Source organism: Cynara cardunculus (assembly GCF_001531365.2).
Source record: "Cynara cardunculus var. scolymus isolate 2C chromosome LG 8, CcrdV1, whole genome shotgun sequence".
Classification (NCBI taxonomy): domain Eukaryota; kingdom Viridiplantae; phylum Streptophyta; class Magnoliopsida; order Asterales; family Asteraceae; genus Cynara; species Cynara cardunculus.
Genome location: NC_037535.1, coordinates 18,495,458 through 18,513,419, shown reverse-complemented (window position 1 = coordinate 18,513,419; position 17,962 = coordinate 18,495,458). Strand labels below are relative to the sequence as shown.

Below are 17,962 nucleotides of genomic sequence, written 5' to 3'. Positions count from 1 at the left end.
CCACCCCCACCCTACCTTACCCCAACCCACCACTGACCATCAATCCACAATTGTTGTCATCACAACCAACCCGCGCCACCCAACCACCATGCCACCACTGTTGTCATCACAACTACCATCCTGCCACCCACCCTTGACCACCACGCCACCACCATGTGACTACTGTCGTTGTCACAACTACAACCCCAACCCCAACCCCACCTAACCGACCACCTTGACACTACTATCGTCGTCACTGCTACCACCCCCCGCCACCCACTCCTAGCCCACCCACCGCCCTCGCCCCACCACTAATGGCCTATTGTCATCACAACTGCCACCCCCACACCCACACCCACCTCTGCTCCACCCCTCACACCCCCAACCACCGCTAACCACCAATACCACCAGGCCACTATTGTCGTCATTGCAGCTGCCACCCCCACCCTCCCTACCAACCAAAAACGTGTCAAATTCCATCAAATTTGATTCCAATTGCTTCAAAGTCAAATTCCTTTGATCCAATTTTTCACTAAATTCCATTCTGCGAACCAAATGCCCCCTTATGGTTTTTGATATATTTTTTATATATCTTACTCACTAGAGATCCTCCGAGATTTCTTCTTCTATGTTGATTTTTTATGCATGCGATTTGGGAGTTCTTATTAGAGAATTCAATGGTTTGACTACATGAACTTCCTTATTCCAATTGTGTTTGATTTTGGTCATTGATGACTACATCACAGGTTTCGCGGTTGCTTGCTGTTTTGTATACACTTCCTCACTCAAACAAGGCATTTTCTATGTTGTCATCTTCTAGCAATGTTCTATCTGAATGTCAGTGGGCATCCTATTTTCATCAAGCGTCACTTGGAACTCATCTTAATCACCAGCTGTTTTCTTCTGTTGAGAAGCACAAAGATCAGAAAACTACAGATGTTGATGTAAGTATTTGGAAAAGTAACTATTTTTCTTGCATTATTAAAGCAATTATGAAATTCCCATATGTTGGTGCAGTATTTTATTAATTATATTGATGTTACTTATCTATGGTGGAGTATATCCTTTCTCTAGTTAGGCATTTAGCTTACACTTCTTGTTGTTAACTTTGGATATGAACCTCTTCTATCTTGCTTAACCGGTGATACCTTTTGATTAGATTAAAATAATTCTTCCTTTTATCGAGTTACAAGGAGTCCTTTCATTTTTCTTATTTTTGTTAATATCATTGTTGATTTTATTCTTTACTTTATGGAAGATACGACTATTATTACTAACGTTGCTTGAGGTGCAAATGAAGTATGATTTCTCTTACCACTATAAGTGTTTTGTGCCAATATAAGCTTCATTGAATATTTTAATGATATACTCGTGTGTTTGCACATTATGCGTCTTCAATGACGAGTAATATTTATCTTATGTAATTCAATAAGCATTCTTTTTGGCATAGTTGTCAAAATCAAGCACTTGTGATTTTTGGGTCCGGTTGATGAAGCAAACAATGTGAATCACATATAGTTATAATCATACTCATCTGAAATAGCCTTTGTGTTCATAGTATCAGAACACATTATACAATTTCCTAGGTTTTAATCTGGGTCTCTTACTTTATACTTCCTTTTGTTGATAACTATCTAGAGTCTATTGATCCAAAACTTACTAGTAGCCACATGAAGAGAAATGAATTTTTGTTGGTAGTTGGTAAAAATTGAAACAAATAGACAACCATCTTGTGATTGATATGGTAAATTTTCGTTTTTAAACTAGAATGCTCACTTTCGTTTTTTTAACCTATACACAGTACATAAATTCTTACAGAATCTTGAAGTGAATTTAATTCATGATCCATGAATTTAGGATAGTGATTCTGGATTCTATTATTAAATGGCCAACCAGCTTTTGTTTATTGGGACATGTAGACTCTGCATATGATTTTGTGCATGTATTTTTGGTTTTCAGGGTTCTTGTCTCCCCAGCTCAATCTCTCTCAGTAGGTATTGTGCCTCTTCACATAAAACTATGAAGGTGTGTTTGGTATGCCGGACAGAACAGAACAAAAACTTGTTGTCCCACGTTTAACATGACATTAAACGGAGTGGGACAAAAATGCATTTTTTTTTGCCTCACCAAAATAGGTGGAACAAAAATAAGGGAGATGAGATAAGGTTGGTAAATTACTAAACTACACATGTCAAATTAAAATTCTAAAACCTTTCACGATTCTTTCACCCATCTACCTCAGTCTTGCTCGTCCAGCCCCATTCGCGTACCAAATACACCCCGACTGTGTTAAGCACACACGCAGCCTGGTTTTCTAATCCCCATCCCTGCAGGTTGGCTCCCGAATCAGTTCTGGATCTTGAAGGATTCGTATTGAAGTTTCTTCAAGGGCTTCCCCACGTGACCATTGTTTGTATCAGTATGCTTGGAGATGATTTTGCCAGCTTACTGAGAGAATTATTGCCATATAATCCTTCTACTCATGCATGGATCATGCTGTCTCGTTTCAATTCAGATAGCATACCAGTTGTCATAGTTCTGCCTATTGATTACATCTTATCAGGTAACCTTCTCGATTCAGACCCTTTTGGAGAAACATGTTTACAATTGTATTCTAATCTGATGTTTTCTTGATACCTTTAGAAAGTTCAGAAGAAGGTGAAGATTCAAGTTCTAGTTTCTTGTTCAACAAAAAGACTTCTGTCAAATCGTGGCATTGTCCTTGGGGCCACACTATCGTAGATGAAGTTGCACCACTGTTCAAAATGATTTTAGAGGAAAATTACACATCATCGTCGGCGTACCCTCTTGAGGATACTAAAAAGAACAGGTTATTATGGTGGACTCAGAGGAGAAAACTTGATGAATGCCTCAGTGTTTTTCTGAGGTAAGGGTTATGCTAATTTTATCATTATCTGCATCTGCATAGTTCGTGAACAGAATCACATATCACGGACTAGTGGTTCTTCTGTTGTGTTTTTTGTTAAGAGTATACATGTATATAAATCGTTATAAAAGTTCGTTTATGATGCTCATTTTTGTTCCACCTTTTGTTAATATATGCACATTTTTTCCTACATGAAATAGAGAGGCCATTAAATCATAATTTTACCATCTACAGTGTTTTCTTACTCCGGAATACAATCTTAGTTGGATATGACAATATAAGTTTCTCTTTTTCTCAGGGACATTGAAGATATATGGTTTGGCTCTTGGAAACACTTGCTTTTGGGAGAATGGTTAGACACCAAGCACCTTGATTCTCTACAGAAGAAACTAAAGAAAGATTTGAAATCCAAGTGTAAAGTTGATGTGCATGAGAGTATTCTCAAATTAGTACTTGGAGGTGCTCGACATGCCTCTCAACGAACAGAATGCCTATCAGATCTAATTTTGAACAACGGATGCTATGTTGGTGGAATTGAATGTAACAACGACAGAAGTCCTGGGGAATGTTCTAGAAAGCAAGACAGTATTGACAGCTTATCCTTGTCAGTTTCCGAACTGATAATAAATGCAGTCCACGAAATTGAAGAGGAAGATTTCCCAGATAGAGAACCTGTTATATTGGTGCCGGACTTCGATATACAGGTAGTCTTGTCATCTCCCCTTAAATGAACTTGAATGTAGTTTGGGAGTTCTGCCTGGTCTTGCACGTTCATCTATGGGGCACCACCTATTCATTAATTTGTACTCCCTCCGTCCCAAAATACAGGTTCACTATGAAAATGACACATTGTTTTAGAAATATGTAACTATTACACCTTTTAATCAACTAAATAACAATTTTACTCTTAATTACAGAGGGATTGATGAATTTCTCTATCTTATAATTAAGGGTAAACTTGAAAAATAACACTTGCTTTTGAGGTATACTGCATCTTTCTTATAAGGAAATGCCTAAAACAGGGCCCTAGCGAGGTGATTTTTTTGCAACTTATATTTTTAGAATGTCCTGAAAGGCAGGATTTACATTGTGATATAAGCCTTCTAGCTTCTATTTTAGTTTCGATGGAACTGGATCAAATTTGTTTCTATGGCTTTCAGTTTCAAATTTTTAGTAATATGAGCATGTTTTCTTGCTGATGGGTCTGCCAGATGCTACCATGGGAAAATCTGCCCGTATTGAGAAACCAGGAGGTCTACCGTATGCCATCCGTTGCCAGCATTTCCTTCACATATGATAGATGCTGCCATTATCAGGAAAAGGTTGGAACGGATTCTGCTGTATTCCCTATGATCGATCCACTCGATGCATATTATTTGCTGAATCCAGGCGGTGACCTCAGCAGCACGGAAGCAGAATTTGGGAGTTGGTTCAAAGATCAAAATTTGCAGGCTAGTGTTTTGATTTTTTTTGTATCCGCTCTAATTATAACTAGGAAAATAACTTATATCGACACTTGTGTGTTATTGAGCGTTCATTTATTTTTAATTTTTATTCAGGGGACGACTGGGACCTCACCTACCGTGGATGAACTGAGTGTGGCCTTGAAAAGCCATGACCTTTTCATGTACTTTGGCCATGGAAGTGGTATGCCATGCATCTTTACATGATTATTTTAAAAAACAGAGGTATTTTTTATGTAGTTTTGACACATTTTTGTTCTGTATGGTGATTTAGGGGTACAATATATTCCGGGTGATGAGATCCAGAAACTCGATAGGTGTGCGGCAACTCTTTTAATGGGGTGCAGCAGTGGGTCTATATCTTTGAATGGATGCTATACCCCAAAAGGTGCTCCGCTGTATTATCTCCATGCAGGTTCGCCTGTCATAGTTGCCAACCTATGGGAAGTAACGGACAAGGATATTGACCGGTTTGGTAAGGCAATGCTTGATGCATGTATAAGAACACGCTCAATTACGTCAGCAGGTTGCGCGCAATGCTCTCAAATTTCAGTGGAATTGGAAAAATTGAAGATAGATGACGATAAAAGAAAGGGGAAGAAAAAAACATCAAAAAAGAAGTCTGTTGAACCTTGTAAAGATGATATTTGTACAATCGGTTGTAAACATAGACCGAAGATTGGGTCGTTTATGGGACAAGCTCGAGAAGCTTGTACGCTTCCATTTTTGATCGGAGCTGCACCGGTATGTTATGGTGTTCCAACAGGTATTAGAAAGAAAGATTTAGTGTAAATATATTAGGTTGTTGATGAAATCTGTAATGTTAAGACATGTAAGTTTTTCAATTGGTTGGCTTTTTCGTATTCTTTGGTGAACATGAGCAACAGAATGTGGACTAAAACCCTTTGTGTGTATGAATATATATTAATCAAATGAAATGAAACAAATTATAAATTGTTGTTATACATGAATTAAATGTTGTTTGGCATTCAATTTCAAGCTTCTTATTCAATTTTTTTGAGTAAAAAATCAAAATTGAACTATAAGGGTGGTGCCTTATTGGTTTGAGCTTGGCTTCAAAAGTCAAAAGTATGAGGAGGTCGCAGGTTCAAATTCAAGGAGAAATAAATATCATCTTATGGCCATGAAGGTTCAAATATGATTACTTTAAGATATCTGTAAAACAGGTGGTCGTTCTGGGATTAGTCGGCTCGTATGAGATTAGTTGTTAGCATTGATTTTTTTATTGGATACTGCAAAGTAGGTTATTTATTCTCTTTTTTGAGATGATTTATAACTCATATTATTAAAGCATGCTTGTAAAAGAATATGAAAACCAATGGTCATTTTATTTAATTTGTTATTTTTAGAGTAAACTACAAATTTGGTCCTTTGTGGTTTGTCAAAAACAACACTTTTTGTTCGTGCAATTTTGAAATTATAAGATGATCATTATGGTTCTAAAAGACGTCCGAGTTTGGTCCTTTCTTCTAACGTCAAAAAATGATGGATCCTTTTGTCTTCTTATTGGTTTCTTATTGTTATTTACCCAATCACAAACCACAAGGCTTAAATTATAAAATTGATTTTGATTGATTAAAAGATAAAAATCAACAAGAGAACGAAATGTCTCTTATTTAATAGTTTCTTTTAACGGCTATTAGAAGGTTGGACTTTTTTGTGAACTGTGATGACCATCTTGTAACTTCAAAACTGCAAGAATAAAAATTGTTATTTTCGAAAAAGCACAGGGACCAAAATTTTAGTTTACTCTTATTTTTATGATAAAATACAATGATTTCACGGTGATGGTTGTTACGTTTTTGTAAAAAATTTAAATATAACGAGGTGATTGAAGTAGACGAGAGTTGTACACTTGCCATATACGATATCATTTTGAGTTACAAGCTTCCTGGTATTTTACCTTTTGAGGCTAGGTTTACGGTTCGAGTCCTGCAAGGTTACCAGAGATTTTTTTAGTTGCTCTATAGTCTACAGGGACCAATGAGATTAGTCGAAAAACATGCAAGCTGACCAAACAACAGTTGAAAGAGAGAAATTATACCATGTTGAATTTTTATATGGTTTTATTAAAAGCTCTCATGATTAAAAAAAAACTATAATAAACGGTGTGATTCTGGTTAGTTTTTGACATCGTTTTGGATGCAATGAAACATAAAACAACATTCTTGAAGAGAAATAAAAAATGTTGGATGTTCTTGTTCAGGGCCTTAAATGTTTGTCTAACAGTTCGTTCCTTTTGACCAATTTGTGTTAACTCCCCCATCAGGTGCCTGATACATTAGGGGTATTTTTGTCATTTTGTATGTAAATATGTCATTTAAAAAATAGGAAATAAAACTATGTTTCTAATCTAAAAAGACAAGTCACATAGGGTGTGGACTAAAAAGACAATTTTACAATGTGGTAAGGCACATGGGGTGAGTTAACGGGAGGAAAGCTAATGTTGTTAGCTTTAGGAACCAAAACCAAGCAGATATGCATACCATAAGGGTAAATTTGCAATTAAAATTATAGGGATCCAAAAAAGAAAAATGACAAAGCACAGGGACCAAAACTGAAATTACTCTTTAATTAATCAATTATTTACTAGTTTCTTATTAATTAATTAATAGGGAAATTTGTAATGGAATGGAACTACCATACCAACTTCTATTACATGTTTAAAACATTTTTTGATTTGTGAAAATATCACAAATCTCATAAAAACACATCGTTGTTTGAAACAATGTTATTATTTAAGTATTCTTATTATAAGGCAGCAAGAGAGCTCTAAGAAGTAGGGGCGACCTCATAGTTTTATTATAATGATGAAAATTGAAACTTTAAAGTGGGGATTGTAGCTTTCCGTAATTTTTCTATTTATCACTCCACGATTGAAAAACTCAATAAAATTGACAAGGGCAGCACAAACGGCTCGTTTCGTCGTGACCTTCTCTTGAATTCTCAAAATTGATCAATTTTTTTTGAATTTAACTTATATCAAACTCCATGAGATTCATAGTTGCACATTTCTTCCTAACTGCTTGGCTTGTTGTAGGTATCTGCTTCATATGGTCTTTCTGTCCAAGTGCAGGTAGTCCGTATCTTCACAGACATGTCCCCACGATTTCTTATGGGCACATGCATCCTAGATAATTCCGTCTTACGGGCCAACCAACACACTACAATTTATATGAACCATTTATAATTCAAATGTAAAATATGCTTCTACTTCCAGTAATGCTTTGTTTCCCTTTGCTAATTAAACTTATTTATTGGTATGGTTTTTATGTTAATTTTTACTTTTTTACAGTGAAACTAAAAAGATAGAAAGAGTGCATAAATCTTTGATCCATCATTTTAATACTAACAAATATATGCAACTTGGGCATATTTCAACCATAAATCTTCTTGGGAGATGGAAAGATTCAAACTTGAAAGATACAAGAATAAGAAGACAAGATTGAAACTAGAATTGAAGACCATGTTCTCGAGCCGCATCAGCAAGCGCCTGAATACGTCCGTGATAAGGATAACCACCTCGATCAAACGCCACAGTCGTGATCCCTTTCTCCATGCACGACTTTGCAATGGCTTCCCCTACTTTCTTAGCAACATCCTAACACCAACAAACTCCAAGTTAACACCCACTTTTACACGAAATCCAGTCATCCCAGTGGTGCTATAAATACACAAAGAGGAGTTTCTGATATATATACACTCACACACACACAAATACAAATACAAATATATATGTATGTATATATATTTGTATATATAGGCCCAGTACTGAACCAAAAGAAGATGATATACATGTTTAACAATCCATAAGCCTACTCTTTATTAGTTCTATTCTCTGCAAATTATTAGAATGTAGCAAGAGCAAACTAGTAATGCATATGTTAGCAATAATGGTTCATTTGCATTTTGTTCCAAAATAAGAGTTTCAATCCTACTTTAAAGACACAGTACTCTAGTTTACCAATCACAGTATCATGCAGAACCAAGAAACTAAATTAGAAATTTGAAGATTAAAAAAAATACAGGGATTACAGCGAAAAAACTCGATTTAGGTGGAGGCCCACATAAAGATCTTGAAAACCCACATACACATAAGACTTTGCAAAAGCCTAACATTTGCACATCATGGAAGGTACACGAAAAGCTTTTTATCTTAGACTTTCACATGTGAATGATCATCTTTTCCTACAGGATACACTAGTCTTTTTGTGTTCAAAGCAAAAGATATGTTGATGGATATTATCCGTTTACAGTTGCAGATTCAATTATCAAATCTGAGATCCCCCAGGACTTCCAAATCATTTTGGCAAGCAACAAAAACCATGTAACATCTTACGAGTTTTAGTTCTAGTAATGCACCAACCATCATAGGCAATTCCATGAATTTGAACACACAAACCCTAGAAGATTGGAGAAGGGAGTAGTTTTCACCCTCATCAATTAGAGTATAAAATATAGGTTTACATTGGCATTAGAAACCTCCTAGCATTTGAGAGGCATATGTCATACATCAGCAAACCTTTTGGTTACTTGTGTGTGTATAATGGGTTTTTATGTGTTATCTGTGATAAATTTTGTTGAAAAAAATGCTACTTACAATAGTGGGACCAGAGCTGTAATCAAACTCCTCAGAGAGCGGTTTCTGCTTTGTTGAAGCTGATGCAAGTGTATGCATTTTAGTATCATCAATCACCTGAACATATAGATGCTTGTTGGAACGAAAGACACACAATCTTGGTCTTTCAGGTGTCCCTTCCACCTACAATACAAAGTTTCTTGTCAAAATCACATCGACGGGAATAACAAGCATTATTAGGTTCCCAGAAACTGTAATTTTTATGCTGATATGTGAGTGACTAGATCAAGGAAAGTCCAGGAGGAAATCATGCTCTGGAACTAAAATCTTCCATGAAATTACTCCGCCAAGCAAGAAGAAACAAAAAATACTGAAGCTGCAGTCTACTTGTTTTTAAATATGTGTACACAAACAGTTGGAAATACCTTGAATTTTTACAGTTTAGATCGGAACAATTATTAATTTCCCTCTTATTTGTTATCTGTGTTTACCATTTAGGCAGAAATTTATTGAGAGTTACGGTTTGACATTGGATGCCAAAATGACACACACACACACACACACACACACATATATATATATATATATATATATATATATATATATATATATAATCGACCAGGATTGATGAATATATTGAACAATACCACAAGTAGTACAATTAGGAAAACTTGGCGTCAAAAATTCAAACAAATGTACTATTTGATTTGAGATAAAAATCTAAAATGTATATGCATATGTGTAGATCCTGTTTTAGTAATGTAGAAAATACATGTATTGTCAAAATCTAAGCGAATTATTCTTCAATTACGACAAATTAAACGACACAAAATTGAGACAAGTGCATACAAGAGAGAAATTAGGGTTACTGAGTTGATAATTTTACCTTCTTACGAATACGAACATGACGTGCTTTTCTGTTATCTTGACGAGTTCTGGCGGAGGCTTCTACAGTCAGAGAGCTTCTTTTCCACTGAGACCATGATGATGATATCAATGGCGGTTGAACGAAGAGCTTCTGCTGGTGATGAAGATTTGAATAGGAGCATGCGCTCTGTAGAAACGATAGCGAAATCGATGACATTGTTGTCTCTGGCTGCCACACACACACAAACACACACACCCCTCTTCTTCTCCTTTCTCTCTTACACAACTGAACAGAACAAAGATAGATAACGTTTTATTGAGCAGATAAACGAACCAGTCACGATTTTACATGAATGGTCCCTCAACTTTATCCTTTTATTTTCTTTTATCTTTTTTACGGTTGCCGAATGATTTAGTACAGAATGATTAAATAGTCAGAATGATTAATAGGCTGTCATGATATAATGTAAAATGAAATATAATTATTTAATAATTATTTATAATAAAATTAGGGCGTTGAATGGTTAAAAAAGACTCATAATACAAAATCATTCAGATGGTTTTAGAACCATTAAGAGGTAGATTTTTTTTTGCCAAACATGATTTACCTCTTAACGATTTAGATGCTTCCTCTTAATAGAACTATTAAAAAATAAACAAACAACCCCTAGGTGTATCAAAATTCAAGTTTTCTTTTAAGTCTAAAAGAGATTTTCTTTTTAGATTAATGTAACAAACATCTAACTTTTTTTTTTTTTTTTGGTTCATTTTACCTAATTTGAATGGTACTCGTACAATGTAGCGAGATATATCTCGATATTAATGTTTCGTTTTATTTTATCATTTGTTGATGTTATAATACAGTTTTATGTGGTTTTGAGAAAAACAATAATATTTTTATTTTTGAAAAAAATATAAATTTAAAGATATCATAAAACTTTAAAAAAATATATTGATATTAGTATCAAATTAACTATTTAAAAGTTCTTGTTTTGTTGTATAATTTCTTTAATTCAAATTTTTTTAATTTAATTTAGGTTTAATAAGAAACAACTTATTTTTTATTTAAAAATGTAACTTTTCATAAATATAAAAATTAAAGTATTCTGTTACAATACAATGAGTATCCTAATTATATTTTAGATTTTTTTATATTAAAAATGAGATGTTTATCTTATATTTGATTATATTTATCTGAAGTTAGTTATATGAATTCAAACATGAAGTTTTAATAAGTTGTACTCACGCACAATTTACTTGTAATCTTGAATTTCAAGTAATATGCATCAATAAACAGTACTCTATGCATAGAAAATGACATTTAAGAGTTTTTATCAAATATTTTATAATATAGTATAGATAAACGAAATTTCAAATTACATGACATCTGTTGATTTTGATGTCAATTCATTTATATTTTTAATTGTATCACATCAGTTTTTATAATTATCATTTATGTATCTATAATTCACCTACACTTTCAAAAATGGTCTTCACTGCAACATTTATTAACTACTTTATAGATTATAGCATACTTTCAAATTATGTTTTGGTTAATAAATACATGATATATCATTCTTTAATTTTATTTTATATTAATTAAAACCAAGTCCGCTTGCGGTTGATATGACATCATTCACCCATGATGTCTATAGCAGACACTACTTTTCACTCATGATATCTATAGTAGACGCTACTGTTCACCCGTGATGTCTATAGCAGACACTACTGTAAACCCCTTACATATGGTTTCTTTATCACTATATGTAGTGTAGGCTTGAGGTTTCAAAACACACCATCAAACCAATTCAGTTTCATACTCTTCCATATCTCTTCATCTGCTACGATTAACTTTTTAATTAATTGGGTGCTGTAAAAAGAAATTGGGCATGCCCGCCTGACTCGTTAATAATTTTATAATTAATTAACTTTTTATAATTAAAGCTGAAAAAAACTTGATACTTACCAATTCGACAATGCCCACTTAATTATAACTCATAACAATAGTCTAAAAACATAACTACCACTTAATGTAAAATGATTTTTACGCCTGTTAGCCCGTAGGCAAACCCAACTCATTTATAGGCGAGTAAGGACAAGCTTTCAAACACGCAAAAAAGTCTTGGGTGTTGGACAAAAGAAACAAGCTAGGCTCGAGCAGGCCCGACCCAAGCCTACATACGATCAAATCTATCTCATATCATTGGTGTCACGGTACATGACGTCACACGCGTACCAAAAACCTTTCCGTGTGTATCATAATCGCAATGTAAGCATTTAGCATGCTTTAAAAAACTCTATACATATATCATGCTCATAATATTTATGTATACAATGATCGCACATGAAAATATTGTATCAAGTCGGAAATACTATATCATAATTGAAAGCAGTGAATGCATACTATTCACTTTTGTATGTATCGCGGTTTCAAATTCCGTAACTGAATTTGCTTCACTAATATCTACCTACGTCATAAATGACACCCGTCACTGAATGTATATATCAAGCTTAACTGGATTCGATATTAATTCGGTCGTCGTTGCACCCAACAAGGGGTGCGCGATTTACCATGCCACTTGGCATCGCTCTTAAACTTGCATACAACTATGCACGTCCAGGCGGCATGGTAATTGTACTCGAGTGGTTGGGGAAGAGATCCCTCGTAAAACTAGGTATGCAGGGACGGGTATTATCAATTGTCTAAAGGCGGGACCATGTAATGCATTCTCAGTCCGTATTGTATATATTTTTCTAATATTTCTTTATAATCATAATAATCCTAACTTTTTGTAATATTATATTCTTCTTATTATTATTTTTAATTTATCTGCTTCTGATGCCATTCTTAAAAAAATTGATTTCATTCTTCTAATACAACCACGAATCATGACTTCATTTTTACATAAAACGGGGAGGGAAATCTTTTTTATTTTTGTCTTGAACTTCGTGAAGAACTCGATTTGGTTCCTGTGCCTGCTAGGGACCAGGGACGAGGATAAGGCATGTGAACCGGGGACGGGAATTGCATTCCCCAACCCGTTGCCATTCCTATGCAAGTAACTTAACTTGTGACAGTAAACTCTCAATGACGGGTCAATGTGACTTGCTCATGCGAGTTTACAGTCACCAAGACTTGGCTTTCGTGTTTTGACACAGCTTGTTACTTCATCTTCATGACATGGCCCTGAAACCTTAATTTGCATGTCTCAAGTCTCGTACAGTGTGCCAAGAATCTATTAGTTCGACTTTGAGGCCAATTCCAACTGTTGTAGATCATTTCTACTCTGTTTTTCTTGATTTTTTTTTTCCATTGGGACACCGACATCATGCATTACACTACCGTTACTCTAACCAAACAAATCTATTGAAATCAATCAAAAAAAAAAAACCAAAAAAGTTTTTCGAAATCGACAAAAACACTAAAAACAACCCCTCAAAATCAACCAAAAAACTTTAAAAATCCCTCGAAATGTTGTAATTAGGTTGAAAACACATCAAACGATTTTGCAGGCCTTTAGTCTACCTTCAAGGTGGCTCCACTGAACAAAAATCCTGGATCCGCCTCTGATGACAAGAACCAAGAATCTTACCCGGTAAGAGTGAAAGCAAGGACCGAGAATCTTATCGGGTAAGTGCAGGTGACGGCTCTTACCCGGTAGATTTTTACATACAATGTTGTCTTGATTGACTAAAGTCTTGTTAGGTAAGGTAAGTGATAGTGTTGAATTTTACCGGTAAATGCTTACCGGGTAAGTGTTTAGGTAAACGACGCAATTAAGATCCATCTCATCTTTTTTCTAACAATAATTATGTATGTATTTACTCATGTTCAGTAGTAACATAGGGAGTAATGAATTTTATAAGAAATCCCTTTGAAATTGCTAAAATAAATATAATCATAAAATAATTTTATTAATCAATCAGCCACAAGTCAACTGTCACTGGGGTGGCTATTCAGCCATCTTCAACCCTTCTCTGCGAACTACAATCTGAAGAGAATCTTGATCACCAACTTCAACTCCAGGCCATCCAACCACAGCCAATTCCTCATCCTTGTAAATGCGTATACCTGCGTAATGATTACATGTTTCTAAAACTCTGTGTTTTTTCATTGTGAACATTTATTTTGGGTCAGAGGGAGTGTGTTCGATGCAACAAAGACGTCTAAAACTAAAACCAAACCATTTGGGCACAATAAAGCCCACCTGGAGGTGGGGTCGAGGTGGAATGTATGCAAGTTTGGCCTGGCTTCTACCTCAAAAGAGTATCACATAGAGATGAACTTGCCTTGTTTTATGATTGTGAGAGGCTTATTTGTAGCTGCTATGAACATATGCCACCACGGCATGGAGAAGCGGTTCCTTGGTTCATAGATGCTCTCTTTTGACAAACGGGTGCATCAATAGTTGAGCAGCAGTTGGCCGGTCATTTTGGTTAACTTGTAAGCATTTACGAATAAAATCCTGGGACTCTACAGACAACGTGTCAGGAACCGGAGGAGCTTCACCCCTGCCAATTCTGAACAATGCTTGCAACTGTGAAACCAAAAGGCAATGCTCTCATTAGATCAATATAAAACCAGATAAACAAGACATATCTTATAGATCATCAAGTAAAAGTAAAATTACATAAGCCAAAAGCAAATGTAATGTGTTATTCTTTAAGTATTTAATATCTATATATATGATAAAACTCATCCACAAGATGATTTTTATTCCTCCTTGGATTTGAACCTGGGACCTCCTGATACTTTTGACCTTTGGAGCCAAGCTCAAACCAATAGGCACCACCCTTGTGGTTAAGAAAGTACCTTATTGTATTGTATAATAGATGTGTACCCCTCAACTCCTAAGCCTAATTTGAAGATATAGAACATGACTTGGCACAATACTTCATAGCTTCAGTTTCTTTTAACTTTCGAGATTAGTAGAACACCAAAGTAACACAAGCTTTCAAGGAAAAGATCGAAGATAATGAGGCAAATCTCATGCATACCCCTTCCAAGTGGGAGTATGGAATTTTTCTTGTTAACATCTCCAACACAGTGCAACCAAGGCTCCATATATCGGCTGCAAGTCCGTAGCCATTATTCAATCGATTAACAACCTGAGGATGCAACAGCAAATGATCAAGAATTATTACCCAACGTAAAGCAGCTAGAGGGACTTGGAGTTTGTTTGTGGACAAACAACTAACACAAACTTTTGCAGGATATGAATTAAATGCACATATCTCATCTTTTGATCTGCTTGTTTCAACCACCCAAATAAATCTTCAGGAGGTGAAAAAAGACCAGTTCTAAATCATGAAATTACAGACGACTTTCCATAATCTGCTCCAGCTTGGTGTTATTATGAATTTGTATTTATAAGTAGGATGTTCACTTAAAACTAAGGAGTTATATAACAGGTTTATCGTCTCTTTTCCACACAAGCACAAATACATACGTAACAGATAAAACCACCATAGCCTGTGATGTTATACGCCAATCGAACAAAGGTTAGGGGGCTAGCATGGTTTAATAATGTGAACAAAAATGGAGTTTTAAATGGTTCATATGCTTCGTATGGGTACTTGAAGAAGATAATATGATGCAAGCACCTTCCACCCATCCCCTAGGATAAATTATAAAAGTGATGGATAGTAAAAGAAATAGAGAAACCTCTGGTGCCATCCAATATGGAGTCCCTTTGCAAGATTTAATGTCATTCAATTTGGTTGCCTGTGTAGATAAAAAGTGTTACAAGTGTAATCGCAAAAGAGAATAATCAGTTGGACAAAAGAAAAGGGCAAAAGAAGAAAAGAACGCGGTCTAGTTTACCTTTGCCAATCCGAAATCTGCAAGCTTCACTGATCCACTTACATCAACCAATATATTCGCACATTTGATATCCCTAGAGAACGAATACAATATTCTTTTTTACTATACTTATTAGGATTTAGGAAAAGATCAAAAGCACATACATTTTAGCTTTGACCACCACAAAATAAAAGAAACCCTAAGAGGGGGGAGCTCAACTGACACCAAGCTGTAAGTAAAAGCAACAACTTGTACCTGTGAACAACATTCCGCTCATGCAGGTAATTCAACCCACTCAAGATCTGCTTGGTGTATGCAGAGACTTGGGAATCTCCCAGGTGATACTTCCGATAAAGATTTGCTAGCGAACCTTTAGTTACAAGCTCAAGGAAGATGTATAGTTTGCCATCATCCTGAAACACCATCTTATATCAAAATGATAACAGTAACAATGACAGTTTCTGCTTCCTAAGTTTAACTACTAATGCTGGTCTGCAGTAAAATGACAGCATGATAAAAAAGAATACCTGTGATAGTAGGATTAACACACCATAGTGTAATTATACTTTTACGTGTTACATTCCCTACACTTAACAGTTTCTTGGAGCCTTACCCCTCTAATTCAGATGATAACATTTTTACAAGTAGATAGCATCTCGCTGAAAAATAAGCAGCTGAAAGCTTGTTTCACTCCAAAGATAAAGAAAAACCTTAAAAGAAAAAATGCATACCGTGTCTGATCCAAGATACCGAACTATGTTTTCATGTTGGAATTGGCTTAATAAAGAGATCTCCTGAAAAAATAAGATAAAAAACAAAACAAAATAGCATGCATCAAACCATGATTGAAGATAACTAGAAGAAACCTTATAAATCACCTGTTCAAGTTGAACAATGCTCTGCTTTCCTTTGCTTCCTTCATCAAGCAGAGAAACCTCCTTCACAGCAAAAAAGAATCCATGTCTGCAAACAAACATCTATGTCAGGTGAAACAAAGTAATTTCAGATAAAAAGGTGAAAGCAACTTAAGTGAAAAACATTAGGAATATCATCAACCATGCAGAAAGATTTGTTCCCCTCCAAACACAACAAATATAGAACACTGTTACTCCATTCATCTTTGATGGCTAGACTTCTTTGCTACTCCCATCTTCTATCAGCCTCTAACATGCTTTTGTTCCACTGCTTCTCCTTCCTCTCTTGGTTGATGTCTTTTACATATAAAATACCAATTTATCTTACTTTCTCCTTCTTTTCCTTTCTTTAAAATGAATTTCGAGGTAATGAAATACATTTAATTCACATATCACAATCAGAAAGTTGCATTTAATTAATTGAAGTTGTAGTGTAATTGCACAATTTCAATATACTTACTCATTGTAGCCTTCATAAACAGTTCCATATGATCCCCTTCCAAGAAAGTCGCCCTTTTGCCAGTTTCTAGTATTGTTCTTCAAAGGTCCTTTAGGCGAAACAGAGTACTCAAGTTCAGTGGCTGAGCTTGAGGTATTGGAACTACATGGTGAAAGGATGGCATCATTTCTCAATGTTATCCTCTCGCTTGGTTCTTCCTCCTTAACAATGACAATTCTTTCATCAACCGCAATGTGGGTATCTTCATTTGAAGCCCCAACTGGTCCATCTAAAGCAGAATTCTCATCATCCTCCGTAGCAAAACCTCGAATCAGTTCCCAGCTCAAACTAAGGTTATCTGCAACCAATTGTAACGGTGGCCGTATACCCTTGATTCCGCTTTGACCCTCCACATAACAGTTCTCACGAGCCCTACTCAGGCTGTCATCATCCAAGACCGTAGATTTCTCGACATTAGCTAAACAAACATAATTTGTCGATTCCGAACTCTCAACTATGTGCTTAACCTTATTAATTCCACATCCGTTGACGTCATCAGCACGCTTCACAACTGTATCTCTCCCCAAAACCCTAGCTTCGTCTGCCTCCAGTAACCTAGAACACTCTGTGCGACGCTCGGCCTTGTCATCATTAATCCTAATTCTACTTCCAAAAATCTCCGATAAGCCACTCTCCAGCGATCCTTGAGTCTCATTCTGAGAAGGATCACGAAATCTAAATCTGTGCAGATAATGACAACTGGTAGGAGAGCTAACTTCAGCTGCAGGAATCGCGAAGTCTTCCGGACCTGAAAGTCCTATGGAGCGGCAAATCAAATCGAATTCACCGTTAATCCCTTGAAGACGATAACTAGTTCGATGAGAGAGCAAGGAAATATCAAGTAAGCGAGTTGTGTGAGGTGATCCACCATCAAATGATGATATGGAGGCGTCGTAATCGACGTTCTTGGTTGCATTTCTACGTTCAAGCCGCTTCTGCCTTGTATACAT

General features: G+C 35.7%; 2 protein-coding genes and 1 pseudogene across 2 annotated transcripts in view; 1 reads left to right on the top strand and 2 right to left on the bottom strand.

Moving 5' to 3' along the window:
• Positions 1–5,204, top strand: part of LOC112517090 (separase) — a 22,852-nt gene extending 17,648 nt beyond the window's left edge. Inside the window, exons 20-27 of the mRNA XM_025124409.1 lie at positions 726–923; positions 1,939–1,973; positions 2,313–2,542; positions 2,623–2,866; positions 3,165–3,570; positions 4,078–4,317; positions 4,426–4,513; positions 4,604–5,204. Coding sequence (XP_024980177.1) covers positions 726–923; positions 1,939–1,973; positions 2,313–2,542; positions 2,623–2,866; positions 3,165–3,570; positions 4,078–4,317; positions 4,426–4,513; positions 4,604–5,121 — 1,959 coding nt within the window. The 3' untranslated portion in view covers positions 5,122–5,204. The remainder of the gene's footprint in view (positions 1–725; positions 924–1,938; positions 1,974–2,312; positions 2,543–2,622; positions 2,867–3,164; positions 3,571–4,077; positions 4,318–4,425; positions 4,514–4,603) is intronic.
• Positions 5,205–7,650: 2,446 nt separating this feature from the next.
• LOC112516967 (50S ribosomal protein L18, chloroplastic) lies at positions 7,651–10,087 on the bottom strand. The gene is made up of 3 exons (XM_025124243.1): positions 9,816–10,087; positions 8,951–9,112; positions 7,651–7,951 (listed from the first exon to the last, which is right to left on the bottom strand). Exons 1-3 carry the CDS (start codon positions 10,011–10,013, stop codon positions 7,802–7,804), a joined length of 510 nt encoding a protein of 169 aa, XP_024980011.1. The 5' UTR covers positions 10,014–10,087; the 3' UTR covers positions 7,651–7,801.
• Positions 10,088–14,095: 4,008 nt separating this feature from the next.
• On the bottom strand, positions 14,096–17,962 carry LOC112516259 (annotated as a pseudogene).

Coding starts and splice junctions, on each gene's coding strand:
- LOC112516967 (XM_025124243.1), bottom strand. CDS start 10,013: ATGTCATCGATTTCGCTATCGTTTCTACAGAGCGCATGCTCCTATTCA. Junction 9,113..9,815: donor ATGTTCGTATTCGTAAGAAG/GTAAAATTATCA, acceptor TTTGTATTGTAG/GTGGAAGGGACACCTGAAAG. Junction 7,952..8,950: donor ACAGCTCTGGTCCCACTATT/GTAAGTAGCATT, acceptor TGTTGGTGTTAG/GATGTTGCTAAGAAAGTAGG.